Below are 19,174 nucleotides of genomic sequence, written 5' to 3' on the forward strand. Positions count from 1 at the left end.
ACATATTTTTTATTCCTTTAAATTTTAATACAGCTGTGTCTAGTTTTCTCTACTAAAATAAAAATTCAGAGATACTTAGGATATGGTAGTCTAGCAAACTCTCAAGTGTATTTAAAATTTACAAATATTGATTCAGTGCAAAAAAAAAAAAAAAAAACCTCTTGCCTAAAGTGAATTACATATTTTTTATTCCTTTAAATTTTAATACAGCTGTGTCTAGTTTTCTCTACTAAAATAAAAATTCAGAGATACTTAGGATATGGTAGTCTAGCTAAGTGTGAAATATTTCACAAAATACTTGTTTTCAAGTATTTGGAAAACCCATGCTTTCATTGTAAAGATACTGGAGACTAAATATTAAAAGCATTTATATTTATAGTGGTAAAGATCTTTTTTCTTCAAAGGCAGTTTTGATTGCCAATAGCAAAATATTAGTATTAAATACGTTATCTTTGATAAATATTCTGATTCTGGACTGATTCGGGGCATTTTAATAGCTTAAAAGGAAGAATAAAAATGCAGGGAGGGAGAAATCAATAAAGCATGGGGAGTCTTATCCCATATTGATTCTTGTAATCCAGCAACCATTAAGTACTTGAGAGATAAGCCTCTTTAAGATGGTGTGTTTATATTTTGAAGATCAAATTCCTTAATTTTGCTCCTGGGTTCCCCAGAATAGAATTCATGCAGAATTTAGTATGTAAGCTTTTAGTGGCTTGTTTTCTATTAAAGATATCCTTTCCTATTGTAGATATTATGAATGGGGTCATTCTCAAATAATCATTTCTTGAAAGACTGTGGATGGAATAAATACATCTTTTAAACAGCTGTCACACAGTAGAAAAATTGAGGTAACACGTCAAAGTTGGAATTTAAAAAAATTAGCAAATACAATTTAATTTTCAAATAATTTGAAATTATTATTATATCCAGAATATCATTCTTATCTTTTAGCCAAAATTTTTGGCATTTCAACTGGATGAAATGGTAGGAATGCAAGCTTGTCCCAAAACTGTCAATTTTCACCTTAGTGATACTGTTACAATGGAAATAAAAAATTTCCATGGCATTTTGCTTTTAAATCATCTGCCCCCTTTTTTTTCTTATATTACATACACAGACCTGACATTTTGCCTACAAAAGTAAAAGTGTCTTTTATTATTTTTTTGATCCTCATGTGGTGGTAATTGATTTCAAATCTAAAATGACTAAAAATTAAGAGAGTTAGGCCCTCCCTGGTTGCGCAGCAGGTTAAAGCACAGCACTAAAAAGCTAAAGCAACTTCCACATGAGTTCAATTCCCGCCTGCCCCAGAGGTGACCACATGGTGTGGCAGACCTCTCCTGACCCGCCCGCTGCTCCCCTCAGCAGTGTACTTAGTCGATCTGCCTGTTCTGCTCCTCACTCTGTCTCTGGTGAATCCTCTCACCATCCCTGCACCTCTGGCCTTTACCCCATTTCTGTATGCATAAAGAAATAAATCCTTAAAAAAAAAGAGGGAATGATTTAAAAAAAAAAAGTACAGATGGACTTCTTTCATAATATAATACAAATAATTCTTTTCATGACTATGGTTGCAGCTCCTTATGCCACAGTTTGACCTTTGTATTTAATCCCCACTATTTCCACCTCACTTAATGCAAAGAATATACAATTTCCACATTACATGTAAAAAGCCTTTTGTAATATGTTCAGAAATACAGCTTATTTGATCCTACAACAATCTTCCAAGATGGCTTGAAAACTTTTCTCATCCTTTTCATAGCTAATGAAACAAGGCTTCGAAGGGTAAAATGACTTCATCAATGCTATATAGATTATCAACAATTTATTTTTTTTTAATATTTACTTAGGCATGCAAGAAGTGGGTTATAGGCCAAGGTACAGAGGTTGAGAGAATTCACCAGAGACAAAGTGAGGCACAGAACAGACAGACTGACTGAAATACCCTGCTGAGGGGAGCAGCAGGCAAGACAGGAAAGGTCTACTGCACCATGTATGTCAGCTTCCTGACCAGGGATTGAACTCATGCCGCGGTTGCTAGAATAGCTTGATAGCACTGAAAGTTTAATCCTTCCATCGCCAGGGAGAGCCTATCACTTACGGAAGTGAAGGGAGCTCACTTTAGAATCGAGTCCTTCTTTTACTAATTTGGTTTCTTTCACCACAGAAGTTGGTGGTTGTCAGGTTGAAATGAGTTATCTTATGTTCCAGAGGCTTGTGAGTAGTTTGGGAGCGATTGCCTCCTGCTCTCTGGGTCTTCAGGGTGTCTCCTGCTCTCTGGTTTCTCATGTGCCTGCTGAGTCCATACCTCTGTAAAAGATAGACTGAGGTTGGAATTTGATATTCTCTGTTTGAATGGATACAATGTTCTGCCTTCTGCCAGATGCGCTAATCCCATCCTGTTATTCAAGGTCTCTATTCAGGACCAGAGCTCTATACCACTCCTTTTTCTGCACAGCATATTCATCACACAAAGCCTTTTTTTTTTTTTTAATGCAGTATACATAAACTTTCTTCTCTTTTTTTTATACTGTAGAAATTTTAACCAGAACATCTTGCTTCCACTCCTCCATTTCTTTTTTTTATTGATTCAGTGCACTTAATTTATTTGAGTACTTACAGAATCTCAAAGATATAAATACACACCCAATTGAGATACTGATTCTTTGTTATTCTAATGACTTTCTGGAAGGCAACTTTATGATATTTTGTGATCTCTCCTGGAAGCACAGGAGAGTCCTGACTAGGATAACTACATACATCCAGACCTTTTACACACAAAACAAAGTGATTGCATGCAACCCCCAAAGCATGAAACATACACTTATGCACACAGAGGAATTCATACATATTCACATACAATTAAATACATATACAGAAACAGATGTGAATTCCAGAATAATACATATTTAGGTTCACAAACTGGATCTTACTTATTAGAGATCATAGTTGATCAATTTGTCATTTTTCAAAATTCCAGATTTTCTCCCAATATACTCATAATGGATTAATAATAATCCTGAGATGTGGAATATTCTTTAGGCATCAGTGTAATAGAGCACTCAGAAACTGTGAGTTGTTTTAAAAAATAATTGATTTCCAAACTATTAAATATACTCCTCTCTACCTGATAATAATTTCTGAGCACTTGCTTGACCATTTACATTGTATCAGTTAAGCAGTTTAGTATGTAAACTGTTTTAGTTTTTATAAGGATTTCATAGGTGGTTATGATCATTAATATCCTTATTTTATAAACAGGGAATTGGAGACATAGAGAAATAAAAACTAACAGCTTGTAAGTGGCAGAGGCAGGATCTAAAATCAGGTAGCATAACTTTAGAAACTACACATTAATCACTATGCTATATTACTAAGCTTAGCTGATCATTAAATATGGTATACATACATACATACATATATACATGTATACACACACATATATATACATGTATATATGTCTATATGAAAATATGTATGCATTAGACACAAAATAAATGTTCACTTGACAGCTCATTTTATAAAGCTTTTTCTGATAGATTGTCATAGTCAAAATATGGAACCATATGTGACTTTTTTTAAAGACTTATTTATTTATGCATACAGAACTGAGGTTTAGGCCAGAGTTCCAGGGGCAGTGTCTCTGTCCAGAGACAGAGTGGGGAGCAGAGCAATCAGATCGACAAAATACACAGCTGAGGGGAGCAGCAAGTGAGACAAGGGAGGTCTGCTGCCCTGTGAATCAGGTCAGGGCTGGGGATGGAACTCACACTGAAGTGGCTGAGGCTCACTTGCAGTGTAGTGCTTTAGTCCATTGTGCCACCAGGGAAGGCCGGAACTATATGCAACTTTTAACAAAAGAATTGCTCTTGGATACAGAGGTACTATAACATAATCTTTCTGGAGACCATTGTTGGAAATTTATATTTATATAGTCACTAGTGCTACATATCTTCTAGAATGCTTGATAGAATTAATGAAATTTGCATAATATTTGCTTCTGAGGAATACTTTTCTTATACATAGAAAGTTCGTCTCCACACTTTTCAAGGTGATTGTGAGATACCATAGTTGTCTTTTTGTCAGTATATTTTGGTGATAATTTATTTGGGAGTAATGTCAAAATATTCTGGGTAACTGGGTCAAATATATATAGAATCAATGAAAACAGTCCCCAAATCATTTAAATTCCTTTTTCTTTAGAGCATCTCATATTAGGAGATGTGTGATTGTGTGAGTGAATATATGAAAGATATGCAGACAAAGAATAGAAGGGGAAGACAAGAGTTTAATTGAACTTCTCAATAGGTAAATACTTTGTTAGGCATTTTAAATTAATAAATATTTTTAGGGGATTAGCACTGTGCTTTTTAAGACTCTATGGAGTTTCAAAAGTATATATCAAAGGTCACATAATAAGCACATGAAATAGCCAGTATTCAAACATACATGTATGTTTATGTTTCCAAGTCCAACATGGTCATTGCAGTCAAGTAAGATCAATGTGCCTTTTAAGAAATCATGTTACAGTCATAAATTTTAGGTTTGAAGATATATTTCCAATTAATCCAGATGTTATATTAAACATATAAATTATGTATTTAGAACATGCATCATCCTATAACACAGTGGCTGGATTCTGGGAGTTTCCTTTTCTCCTATGCATTAGGTTTTAGTTTTTTAATCCTGCTATAGTAAGGGCACTTTGGGAAAGGACCAAACCATCTTAGGCATTAGAATAGTTCTGACAAACTATTTTTCGGTGATTTATTTCAAAGACATATAGGTTTCATTCAATACCCCACATCAAATTTTTCCTTCTCCCCTCTTTTCCTTAATTGCCACTAACTTACTGTAAGGGAGCTAACAGTATCTGGCATAAAAAGCTGGAGATCTAGAATTAGCTGTGCTTTGAACTAGTTTTGGGACATCAGGGAAGTCAATTAACATTCCACTTTAAAAAAAAACTATATAGTTAGAATGTTAAATCTCCTTTTACATATTATATATTTATCTATATTATAAGGTATTTCATTCCAACTACAGTTTGATAAGAACTACATACATGTATGCCCAAAAGTCTACATAAGATTCAGTCACTTTACTCATTACAATAATAAAGGCAATAAACCATTATCATAATTCTTTTAAAGCAACAGAGATCTGATAGACTTTGGGGAACATGTTCTTATACAAGAAAAACCTGTCAGTGGCATCTAACTATCTTGCAAGAAAGTCACCAGGTACCTGGGTATCAACTATAATCTAATGATAGTGACTTTGACCTGATGTTTTTCACTGGATGCCTCCTACTCAGACTGAACTACTGAGAGGAACAAGTCACTGGGCAGCTGAGGCTATTTCTAGAGGTTCCAGCATTGTAAAAGTGCAGTGTGTTTTCAACACCCCAGTGACCATTGTATCCCTTCTGTGAGGAAACAGTGTGCAGTTCTCAACACCACTCCTTTATAATCACTGTCACATTTTCTAAAGGTGAGGATAGCAGCGACCTGCTTGCACTGTTCGCAACTACAACAATTTCAGAATGTCGCTCTCTCCGTGCCAACCTCCACTTTTTCTGGTTTGAGGAATGGTGAAAGAGGTTTGACAATCACTCAGGAGAGTCCCTTTCTGCTTTGGTGACCTCTCTGGAAATGTAATCACTGGACTCAAGTGGTTTGTAGCATCCAGTATAAGCTTATCAAGGTATCAGGCAAGAGGGGGCCATGGTAAGGAGACAAGCCCAGGTGGAGTAGTATAGGAGCAGAAAGAGAAGTAAAATTGTGCTTCACTGACACCGGAGGTGTTTACTAAGGAGGGGCAAGTGTCACACAAACTGTGAAGAGTCTAGCATCTCTGGGACTTTTAGCAGTAAGTGCTGGCCTTGACTAGCTTATTTCTGAGATCCACTCATCAAAGAGTAGATCTTAATAATTACAGCTTCAAACATTTATTATCTGAAAATTAAGGTATTTTCAGTCAGGTTTGGCTGAATAGTATAAGACAACCTCTAGTTCATACCCTGAAGATAGCATTTGAGGCCAAAACACAGCTGTACTTTTTTCTTACAGTGTGAACACATTTTACACATTATTCTAAAGGAGATTTCTTATGATCATTCACCTACTTGCCTTTGAGATGTGTGTTTATAACACATATATATATATATATATATATATACTCATTAACTTGTAACAGACACTTGTTGCTTTCAGTGTCTTAGCTAATATGAAAAATGCTGCACTGAACACAGGAGTACACACAACTTTTTAAGAAAATTATTTTATTTCCTTTGGATATATATCCAGAAGTAGGATTGCTGGAACACCTATTTAAATTTTTAAGTTCTTGAGAAATCTTCATGTCTTACCAATTCACATTCCCACCAGGGAGGAATAGTGTTCCCTTTTCTCCACATCCTCACCTGCAGTTATCTCTTGACTTTTTGATATTGACCTAGTGACAGGAGGTGATGCCGTTACAGAGCAACCCTAATGTGAAATGCATTCCCTGACTTGGGTCTTTATTGGCATGCAAAAAAGGGACTGATAATAAGACTTAACTGTATACACACACAAAGTATGTATTTTAAAAAATGGGGGGAATGAATAAAATAATATTAAGGGAGGATAAAAAGAGAGAGAGATAAATTGGTGAATGTGTCCTACAGTTATGTTGAACTTGGACCCCAATATCATGGTGAAACTGGCAACAAGACCCACATGTCTGGTTATATACTAAGCCTAGCTGCTTCAGTTCCCAGCAATCCTCTCTGGTGGTAATGGCATATGGGATTTGTAGTTCTTGGTGTCCTGGGTATCTTTGGTCTGGAGTGGAGGTGGGGTCCATGAAACCTGTTTGTGGACTTTGTTCAGGACATCCTTCCCCCAAAACGTATCTCATTGTAGTTTGATATGAATTTTTCTTTTTAATGAAGTTGAACACTAATATAGGTCATTACTAAGTGTTCTTTAGAAAAATAGTTATTTAGGCCTATTTCAATCTTGTGACTTGTTTTTATTTATACCTTTATTTGGTAACGGTATTAACTCCTGATCAGATAATGACTCCCAAGTGTGTTCTCCTATTATATAAACTGCATTTTCATTTGTTTATTGATTTCCTTTGCTGTGCAGGAGTTTTTAGTTTGCTGTACACCTATTATATCAACTGCATTTTCATTTGTTGATTGATTTCCTTTGCTGTGCAGGAGTTTTTAGTTTGCTGTACACCTGTTCCCTCCTCTTCTATTTTTTGGAAGAGCATGAGAAGGATTGGTAGTAGAGCTTCTTTAAATGTTTTGTATAATTTAGAAACAGTGGAACAAAGAGGTAAAATTTAGCAAGGATAAGGAAATGTCTTATGGCTTAGTCTGGGAGCTGTTTTCTAAGCTAATAAGAGAAATATTAAAACCTTTAAAATAGTACTGGAACAATTAATGTAGTACCTAATGAACATTAATTTGAACTACACCAAGGCATTTTTAAATGAATTGTTTCCATTTTAAATAAAAACACCTTATTCTAGCTCATGATTTTCTAAAACATCAAAATGAGTGTTAAACTATATTTAGTCTTCATCTGTCTTGCTAACAGCTATTTTAAAACTCGCTGTACAATACAAAATTGCTGTACATTCTTTAAGTTCCTATTCCCTGAATTGCTTGAAGTTTTACCTTTACAAGGAGTTAAATGTATATTCCTTTTGACTCATGATAGCTGGTAATGACTAAATATTTGCTTTTTGGATTTTCCATTATTATTATGTACAAGTTTGAAATATATCATACAAAAATGACTGGGAGAGCATTTAGAATTTTAATGGGGCAAGGAGCAACTGGGTGCATACTGAAGTAATTGAGGCTTTTGGTAATAGTGGCCACAGGCTAGGCTAATAACAGTATAAAGAGAGAGAGAGAGGAACAAAATTTCTTTTGAAAAATTATCATCATGTTAATTCTTAGGAAAATCAAGTTTAACTTTAAATATATGTTTCATTAAAAATCAATTATTAAAATCAGTTGTACTAGAGTCTTAGAGTTTACTTTTTGATGATATTTATTTTATTTGCATCCAGCAGTATATAATATTTAGTATACTCTAGTATACTAATAGTAGATTACTCTTTATCATCTAACTTGTTAAAACTTTTCTCATCCATTGAGAACATATGCAGTCATCTGTATAAAATATTCTCAATTTAGTTTGTAGAATACCTTTGCCTGATTTTTTCCTTAAGATTCAGATAGATAGGACAGAATTTATCAGTGCACTTAAACCCTTTAAATGACTTCCTATTGCTGTAATGATTTAAACAGCAATCCCCATCCTAAGAAAGCTTTATGTTCCCACTGATGCCTGCTTAGTTTTCCATTTTCACCTCTTACTTTTCTCTTTTCTATTTCCTAGTGTGCTGGCCACATTGACCTCATTTCTCTCTCAATTTAAGGACTTTCCATATATATATATATATTTTTTTTTTCTGGACATAATCAACTTCCTATCTTACTTCTTTCTTATTAGCACTGTCTTATCCTTATTTCTCAAAGCACTTTTACTCAGTGAGGACTTCCTAGTATCACCAAAGTGTTCTTGTAGGTGCTAATCATAACAACAAATATTTCTCATAACAGAATTTGCAAGTGTATGTTTATATGTCTCATTGTTTTTAAATCATTCAGTCTCCCAAAAACAATTTTGTGAAGTCCAGGATCTTACTTTTTTTGTTCACTATATGCATCCTGAGCATCTAAGGTAGTATATATTTGTTGAATGGCTAGATGACTGAAAACTACAGCAATGCCAGGGAGATTAGACTAGTAATGCCATCCAAATCCACAAACGATGCTGAATCAGCTCTGGACATCTGGTGGTATCTCCAGGTGCATGAAAAGTCAGCGAGTGGAGACTATGTACTCCAAAAGTCCTGAAGGGATTATATAGCACAGTCACATTTGTTCCAAGGTGAGAAGGGAATGTTCTGTCATTCTTCATGCTGTAAAAATAGTTCATCTGCATTTTTAAAGAATCATATGTAATGTTAAAAAATAGTGAGCTTGTACAAATTTGGTGATGCTTAGCTTAAGAGTTAGCCTATTTTACTTAACTTTTATCTGCTTCAAAATATTTTCCCCAGATCCTATCACTTCTGTTCTAGACAGTAGACTTTAGACTTCAAAGAGGTATGATCAAAGTAATTTTTTGGGGGTGGGGGGTAAACTTTTCTTATAAATGCATATGAACTCTTCTCAATGTACTGAACCTTAGACTTCTCTTTCTCTTTTCCTCAATTTAATATCAGACTCTCTGTTTCCCAAAAGTAATGTTTTAACTTGTTCTTTGCCTCTGAAAAACTGTATTTCAGAGGAAATACATTTTGTTTCCATATAGGTATTTTTTTTCCAAAACAAAGTTAAACATAACATACCTGCTACTTCATATCGTTGGAAGTTAGTTCACTTTCAGAGTGTATACACACACACACACACACACACACACACACACACACACACATGAACTACTAACCTACTAATTTGAACAGGCAGCTCATCCTGAATGTACACACATATCATGGATGCCAAAGTACTGTTATCAAAATTAGCACACATGAATGCTTTTGAATATTGTCAGTTGTTTGAAAGTTAATTTCAATGATCTCATCACAGTAGTCTCCATTATACTTTTATTATAATACAGATTTATTGCATTACTCAAAATTATGTCTTCTTAAATGAAAACTTTTTACACACTAAAATTATATTTAAAATATGACACATTATCTTATGCCTTTTTTATAATTAAAGTTTAAGAAGTATGGTTAACATTTAGTTAAATAAATATAATATCTTAACAAGTATTATTTAATTTCCTTAACTTTTTACTCATTTCTGTATTCTCAAAAGGTGTCATTCAAGGGCTCTGTAATGTAATCATATTGAATTACTGAAAGTCATTGAATTTTCCAGTTCAGAAAAATTTGAATTTCTTTAAATTGTTTTGAATTCTGCAGTCATTCCTTCATATGAAACATTTATTAATTTTTTTCATCACAAATGCTAGTTTTATAAATTAATCTTTTACCAATGAATATCCCCAAAAACATTTAAGCTGATCCAATTCTCCATGACAGTATACTTAACTTCTTTCAATGCATAAAAATGGCCTGAGGAATCTTCAGTGGCACTTTCTTTCAAATATTGCTAGGTAAAGAAGGCAGGGGAAGAGAACAAGGTCATCAGCCAAAGCTCTCCATCTATAAAATCGAGACTTACTGGGGCCTAGAGTTCTAAATAATCTTAAACATTTCTAAGACTTGTTCTAAGGACACATTTCTCATAGCCACCTTTCAAATTCAGGAGCAAATAATACCCTCAACCTACTTGCCTTTTGCTGAAATGTGTGACACAAAGTATGGATAATTTCTACTGAATTGAGCCCATAATGAAGGAATTTATAATCAGTTATAATGTATTTGGGATCTAAAGTATATTAGCTTTTCATCAAAGGAAATGTTAAAAAGCAGCATTTAATATGGGTAGAAAGTAATTATTTCAGAGCACATAATTATTTTACAGTTCACTATAGAGAAGTGCTGATTGTGTGTGTGTGTATGTGCATGCGTGCATTTAAATAAAAGTTACTGTGGTCAGACTTGAGCTTTGTCCTTTGTAAAGGCTGGCACAGGGAAATATTATTATATTAATAGAAAAGGTAGTGGTTTTGGATTTAAATTAGTTCAAAGTTCATGGTTTGGAGTACTTTTTACCTTCCTTAGTCCTGTTGTTTCACCACCGAATCTATTTATTGCCTATAGGAGATATAAAATATAGTAATTACTCTCACTTGCTTTCAAAATGACAGGAGGTCTACTTTCCTATTAACTCTAATGAGAGTTATGTGTGCATTCCTCAAGGAGGACAGACTCTGTAGAGTTTCAAGGTAGAATAAATCACTTCTACACTCAGGTTTTAAAGGACTCATTTGCCTTATATTTTAGTGCTTTAAAATATCCATTTAAACTGCTGTTATTGAAAATGCACTATTCGTAGTTTAAAAGAAGCATGATCTGTGGTTGGGATGTTGTTAATGCCTGTTATTTCTGATGAAATATAAATTTTTTACTCTTTAGGGAAATCATGTTGATCAGCTTTAAGGTATATGTGATCTCTCAAATATAGTTGTCTAACTTTCCTAAGAAAATTAATGTCAATTGCCACTTAAAACATTTCTATTTAAAACATGTTTAACGTCAGTATTATGTCTATAGTAGCACATTAGAATAAAGGGTAAATGTGCCAGAATTGTTAATATCCTAGAAAGAAGGGAGATGAAGGCTGTGAATTTTTTTTTTTTTTCGAACCAGGGGTTAAAGAGTCTAAAGATCATATAGGGATCTGTTTCTGTAATTCTCAAGCATATCTTTTCCTCTATTGAGGCTTCTGAAGGAAAATAATGCCAATTTTCTCAATTAGCAACCCACATACTTATTCTCAGTGCTTTTAGACTCACAAGATCAAGGAAATCTGTTGTCTTGCATTTTATAATCAATTTTGTGAAAAAATGTTATCAGTCCTCTTCTAAGGGAACTTAAAATATCAGATGCATAAAAAAAATCATGACTTTAAGAAACCCAGTTATACTTTGATCATTAAAATATTGTTGAAACTCATATTGTGGAAACTAATTGTCCAATGCTATGTTTTTATTTAGTATTCAATAAATTAAATTCTTTAGTGGGAGGTACTTGACTTCTCTCAAATAAACATCCCTTCATCTACTTATTAGTCTGAAGCAGTATATATATATCTGTTATTAACTCTTCAGATTCACTTCTAAAAGATGTTCTAAAAAATGCATGCAATATAGCCATTAACTTACATAAGCTAAGAGACACGAAGCTATTGAGTAGGGAAGATAACTAACTAAAATAGCAAAAAACAGGTTTATCACTTTGAAATGGGGCAAATTCTGAATACTAGGGATGACCTGGTTAGTCATTAAGTTCTCACTCTGAGTGCTTTAGAATGCTGGATTGAGAAAGAACTAAAATATAAGGGAGTCAGAAGAAGGGAGAGCTAAAAGAACACAGAAGAAAAGCTATTGTTCAGTGTTGCCAGGTAGTGTATCCTATCAGCATATGACTTCATGTGATCAAAGACCAAGGCACAATCAAAGCACCCCAACAGGCCTGCAAGCTGGACTTAAAGGTCATCATGAGAGCTCAGCTTTGCCCCTAGCTCCTAGCAGTCTTCATTCATGGAGACAGTGGGTTAAGTCCAGAAACCTCCATGTTCTCTATCAGCAACAGCTCAGAGGTGGTTCCTCACTGTTCTCTATCAATGCCATCCATGGGAAAATTATCTAGCTCTAGAAACTGATGATTTTCACGACTCTCTCCTAACAGACCTGGAGATAAATTGCAACTAAGAACTACATCCTACATGGAAACAAGTGGGAGGACACATTGATATAGTCGTTCTTAGTATCAAATATCATGTACTCCCAAGAGCTAGCAATTATGTAATGTGCCAAGTATCTAAAACTACTGGCTTTGGGCTGTAGAACTTAAAGTTTTCCCAAAGTTGTAAATTGCCTTGAGAACTCTAAGCAGGAAGAGAAAATCTTCCATGGGAAAAAGATGAAAAAAAAAAAAAAACATTTTATAAATCCCACACCAATACAAGGAGAGCAACTAAATTTTGTTTTTGATCTCACGTGTGATTTCTTAATATATCCAACAATTAACAAAATTAAGCAATCTAATTTTGGAAAGGATGTAGTGGTTTTGGGTACACTAAGTAACTAACACTATACTTAACTGTTGTTGTTTTTTACTAAATGAAATTATTGCTTTTATTAGTATTCTTGAAAAGAAAAATGCCAGAAAATATATTTGGTGAATGTAAAAAATAAGAAAGTTTAACATTTAAATTTCTAAGTCTAATATGTTAGACTTGATGTTTAAAATTGGAAGTATTTCAAACATAGTTCCCCTATGAAAGTTTTCAATTTATATTAAAAATATTTATATTCTGCAGAATGTTCTCTTTGTTGCATGAGTTTCAAGTAATACTGAGGGTACTTTTGCATTTAAACAGGATCATATTAAAGAAATGTCAGTTGCTGTAAACTTGCAATGAAGAACCAATTAACATGAACTATTGTCACCTAGGCTCTCTCTTAATGGAATGATTGTTTGCTAGAACCTATCAGTAAATTTGTTGTATATAGCCTTCTGTATTTGGAATGATCTTGAAACTGTGATCTTATAATATAGGTTGTCAAAGGATCCTTTCAATTATATCAATTTCTGCTCTTCCAATCTTTAGATTTTTGCCAGTTGCTTCTATTTCAAGGTAGTCTCTCAGAGGTGATTAAACATAATTATATATCTCATTTTTCCTTCTGTTTTCTGGGTTGGTGTTTTTAATTCATCAAGTGTTGTGATATTAGCAATTTTGGATTACAAACATAATGCATAGTAATTACTAAAATATTTTCTCCAAATGTTTAACGGTTCTCCTCTATGAAGTGTATTTAGAATTGATGCCTGCTACATATATTATGTTGAAATCAATACATAACTTTCAGTCCTTTTCCCCTACCTTTTCTGTGACTTATTTCATGCATGACAAAATGCTCTTGCTTTTGCTATGTTGTTGGCTGTCCTTTAGACTGTCCTGTGTTTATAATGATTGCTTTCTGCATGAAGATTATGAAATGTCATACGAATTAAGTGTTTGTGGGAATAAAAAGAAAAGTGGGGCTTCATTTCATCTTTTGTGTGCTGAGTATATCAATAATGTGACACTTAAAATTACTTTCATATGACCTTTCACTTTCCCCTTGGTGTGTACTTTTATTCTAGCAAATTAGTGTTGTTAAGTATAGTACAACATCTATTAAAGATTCATAGTATTTTAATATAATTATTGTTCTAAAACATGATCCCATTATAAATAACTATACTGGACATGAAATTGTACTAGGGCACAATTCCATTACATTCTTAAATTGATTATAAAATGTAAGCACCAACTCTGTAACTACCTTAATAGCTAAGCACTGGATTCTATTGCTGGTGCCTTTCTCTACTGAATAATGAGATTATCTGTTCTTGCATTTGTGCAAGTTGCAAATATATTACTTACAGCTAGTTATTAATCAAAGCACGTGGGGAAATATTTGTGTAATGACAAGTAATTTTATAAAGTCACTGTTTTTAAAGTGTATGCTACAAAAGATGTAAAACCCAAATGTTGATGAACTTACAAAAATTAAGAGAAAAAGACTAAAAACACCCTAAGAATGTTTATATATCAGCTTTCATTAATGTTACTATATTGTCCCAAATTGAAGTATGAGCTTGGCCTACTTTCTTTATTGTTGTCACAATTTAAATTAGAAAAGACATTGAATAAATTCAGTTCCTTCAGCTAATAAAATTGTTTACTTTTTTATACACAGTGGTATTTAAGAAAAAATCATTTCCTTTGCTTATGACATGAGTTTCAAATCATAATGTACTTTTTTATGCTAGATATATTCACAAACCAAATCAACTATGAGATATTTCGGGGAAAAGGATTTTTTTCTTAGACAAAATAGATTATCAACTTTGACATAACCATTCCCCACTCTTTTTGGAAATATCCTTGAGAATTTTAGTATTTACATTTATTTTTTCCCCTCAGTCTTGTTTATTCTTGAATTGTCTTTTTTTTTTTCCCTCCATTTCTCCGTTCTCAATCCTAGGTCCCCTTACAAAGAAACAGACAGATGATTTAGGTGATAATGACGGTGCTGAAGATGAAGGTATTTTTTTTTCCACCAAATATATTTGCATGAAAAGGACCTCAGTCACTTTTTCCACCCTTTTCTATTTTTTTACTTCTTGTCTTTTTTTGAAGAGTTGTTTATAATTCCCGTTTTTGATGTGTTTTGTCTTCTTGCTTGTTGTACATATAAATATACATTTAAATTTTTTAAATGAATGTTAAGTTTTATATTTTGATGCCAATCATTACAATGTTTTAAAGAGGGGCATTTTTTTTTTTTGTTTTCTTGAACTGACTTTTGATATGTTTCATCCCACGTTTTGACTGAAATATGTCCATATTCTTTGAACTAACAATCCTTCCTCCTGTAGTCTCTCTGTACCCATTTTGCATGTATTCTAATCTGTAAAATATAGATATTTTACCCAATATCAACATGTGTTTTATTTTTAGTTTGATATTTGTTTAAAAAGAGCCACCACCCAATAAAATAAGGACAAACTAAAATCTGATCTAAAGTGTTTCTTGAGCAATGTAATTTAGTTTCCAAAATGCATATAAGTAGATAAAGTTGTTTAGATGATAAAGGCATTATACCTACATAGGTACAATAGTAAATACTGCATAATCATTTAAGTATACTGGACTCATCATAGTATTTTTCGTTACAATTGCTAGTTAAAAAAAAAATTAGATATTAGATGAGGGCCCTCCCTGGTGGCACAGTGGGTTAATAAAGCACAGCACTAAGAAGCTAAAGCCACTTTTGCATGAGTTGATCCCTGCCCGAATGTGACCCACATGGTGCAGCAGACCTCTCCTGACCCCCTGCTGCTTCCCTCAGCAGTGTACTTTGTCAATCTGTCTGTTCTGCTCCCCATTCTGTCTCTGGTGAATCCTCTCACCACCCCTGCACCTCTGGCCTGTACCCTAGTTCTGTATGCATAAATAAATAAATCTTAAATATATAATTAGATGAATATCCTTTAATTTCAAAAGCATATAAATTCTAGATTAACCAATGAAGATTTCGTATTTTCTGATTATAAGTGATAAAATATGTTCATAATATCAAAAATGTTTTCTCTAATAACTTTTTATGACATTATCTTACAAAGCCTGTTAATGTTAAGTATTCATTAGATTGGTTTTAAATTTGTCATTCTATTTGTAAACCTTTACCTGGTACTAACTGGATACCTATAAAACACTTGATTCTTTTGGTCCATCTTGGTTTCAGATAGGATTTTTTTTAATACTTGCCTAGTTATGATTCTTACAGATATGACTAGTAAAATCCCATATTTTTAAGTGATTCCCACAACCTTAGAAATTAAATCTCATAAAGATATAAAGTAATATAGTAAGAAAAGTTATCCAACATAAAATAAATCACAAGCAAGCAAGCATAAACTTTAGTTCTAGGAGTTACAACTATAATGAATGAATTTTTACTAAAAAAACTAATTGCTCTAAGACATATATTTAAGAAAATTATAGATATGAAGTATTGACAATTTAAAATTACTTCAGTGTTAATATTGTTATAAGGATTAAGAATTATTTTGATTAAATACAATTTATAACACTTGACTAAAAATTTGTTTACTATGAACCCCAGCTGTAGATTAAAGATAAGTCAAAAAGCTGTCGTTAATATTTGTTATAAACCATTATAGGCACCTAAGTGTTATCATTTTGAGTGCCAAATAAATAAAATAAATTTATTACATAAAATGCATATATTATTATTATTATTTAACATTATTGGGAACCTCAAGTATTCAAACATTCAGGATATTTATTGATTAAGAACACACACATATATATATATATATATATATATATATATTTTCCAATCCTTATTCACTTTGGGGCTTTTGCTTTACTGGATCCTCTAAAAGATCCTTAGTTCCTAGATATTTGTTATCTACCTATTACCTAAGTATAATTGACATCTTATTGGGGTGGCTTTGTAAACTCCAGTTTTTCCAAAAGTACTCAGGTTATTTTACCTCAATTTCCAAATTAAAAAAAAAATGTTTTTCACTGCTGATTTAATGTGCTTCTTTTCCTTTTTTCTTTTAGTCTAACAGTATAAAACAATATACTTACATAATCATAAAAAAACACTTAACAAGATTGCAAAAGACACTTTCACCAACTTTATCGAGCTAAGCTCTATAAATGTAAATATAGTTTATATATCTAATTTGAAGTCATATTTATCATTTTTAAATAGCTATTAAAACACCCTAAGCTTGTTAAAGTGATAGATAATATCCAGGTAAGTACAGTCAACCACAAATTTTCAGATCAATAAATACCTTTAAATATTCTATGGAGACTGGCAAATCGGTTTAAATTCAGTCCATTCTGCTCTATTGTTTTGAATAATTATTAAGAAGATGTAAAAAAATAATTAAAAAATTTCTGAGGATAAAAAACCTTTGCAGGAAGGCTTGAGCATCCTCTTTTCAATTCTTTTTATAATTACTTTGTAATTGTATAAAGAAAATCAAGGTCAATTTCACATTTAATTTTTCCAAATCTAAATCAACATCACTGGGAAACAAAGCAGCAAATACAAACTGCCTGATAAAGTCACTTTTACTTCAGACAGATACCTAATTATCTTGTCATTTCTATGAACTTTGCAATCATTTGCTGATAGCCTTAATCTTACCTGGTTTCTAGATTGTCTTTCTGCACTCAGTCTCTACCTCAGACCAGACTGGGCTGTGCCCTCTCATTCACTGAAACTAGCCCAATGTTCTTCTGTGAAGCTTTATTCTTTGCTTTTAATTCCCCTTTGTATCTTCAACTTCATTTGTTTGTCATCTTAAGGACAACCATAGCTATATCAATTCTCACTTTGTGTGTTATAATAAAAATAATTGCATAAAGTACAGGCCATTTCAATAATTAAAGAAATACTAATCTTAAGTGATAAAAATGGGTTAAAGTAACATTTTACACTTCTACCAGGTTTTGTTTTTGAGAATTTAAGATATTTTTTTTAAAAATCAATTCTGTGAAGAATACCCTAATAGTAATCTTCTAATATCAAACTTAATTTTATATCTTACAGAAAAAATTTTAAATGTTCTTATTGATTTTTTTATGTTATTTAAGAAAAAGACCTTTGATTTTAAGTCCATTTTCACAACCACAAATTCAGACAACGCTTCTATATTCCCTTTTTTGCTCTGAATGATAATTTCATAAAAGAGTAGGGTAGTCAGGTATCTTTGAAATATATGAGAAATATTTAATTGAGGTAAAACCCACAAATTTTAAAACTGTTAAATGTCCCAAACTGTAAATTACATGAAATTTAAAACTTTATGAAACCTTTAAGAAGAAAAAAAACAGTAAATATATTTAAGGAGTTATGTGACTAATAATTATTCACTTGGACCATTAAAAAGAGTTGTGTTTCCAAGCCCTGAATGTCAAGCCAAATAAATCCACATTAACTGCTCTAGATCTCATGACAATTGCTATATTGGCTTAAATTTTAGTTTATCAGAAAGATATAATAGTTTTTAAGATTTTACATCAGAGCGTCCACTCCAATTCTAAGTTTTTATTGTTTCATTTCAAAAATTTAAATAATTTACCATAAAAAAACTAAAATAAATATAATCATGAATATTTCTTCCTTACCATTACATTCGTTTTTGACCCATATGCTCAAAAGAGTGTTTTAGTCTCTGAAAATGTTCTTTGATCTTAAAGTAAGTGTCTGTATTTGAGCAAAACCAAATGTCTTAGATGAAATCTACCATTTTTACCATGGACAAATATTCAGAAAGGGCAACAGGGATGATTTGATTCTAAGAAACTCATTATTAAACTACTAAGACATCTATGGTAATTTACTAAAAGCAGAATTTTATTATTAAAATGATGGTATTAGCAGATAGTAAGCTATCTGATATTTGGTTTCACTTCAAATGATTCTGGTTCTGTTAAAAAATCAAAGCAAATATACATATAAACTATATTTATTTTTCATGTTAACCAAATCTTAGACTAGGAAGAAATGTAAGGTCTAAGGCCTCAGTATACCATTATAAAATACAGTTTAAGGACTACTCCAATAAAGTAGTTCCAAAGAATTCCATTTGTGCTGCAATTGAAATATACCATTTGCCCAACTTTCTTTGCAATAGTAAGGTTTGCTATGTACAGCAATTTTTACCATTTTGGTAATTAAGATGCATATAATATTAACTTCAGGATTATTTTAAGCAAAAATAATTATTGTTCAATATGCAGCATCAGAATTTAGTACAATGTTCTGAAAAATAAGTAGTTCATGCAATAAGTTTTTGGGCAAGACTCAGATCTCTGAGGAATTTGAAAAGTCAACTTAGATATTAGATCATC

General features: G+C 32.4%; 1 protein-coding gene across 6 annotated transcripts in view; it reads left to right on the forward strand.

Annotated features, from left to right (window-relative positions):
* The window catches only part of NLGN1 (neuroligin 1), a 787,895-nt gene that overhangs the window by 327,213 nt on the left and 441,508 nt on the right, over positions 1 to 19,174 (forward strand). For 3 of the 6 annotated variants that reach the window (XM_004674972.2, XM_004674973.2, XM_004674977.2), the window contains one exon: positions 14,757 to 14,816. The exons of the other annotated variants lie outside the window; for them this stretch is intronic. In XM_004674972.2, the coding sequence (XP_004675029.1) occupies positions 14,757 to 14,816 (60 nt within the window). The remainder of the gene's footprint in view (positions 1 to 14,756; positions 14,817 to 19,174) is intronic. 6 annotated transcript variants of the gene reach the window in all.

This window comes from Condylura cristata, unplaced genomic scaffold (assembly GCF_000260355.1).
Source record: "Condylura cristata isolate star-nosed mole 26May11 unplaced genomic scaffold, ConCri1.0 scaffold00003, whole genome shotgun sequence".
In the NCBI taxonomy this organism is placed as follows: Eukaryota; Metazoa; Chordata; class Mammalia; order Eulipotyphla; family Talpidae; genus Condylura; species Condylura cristata.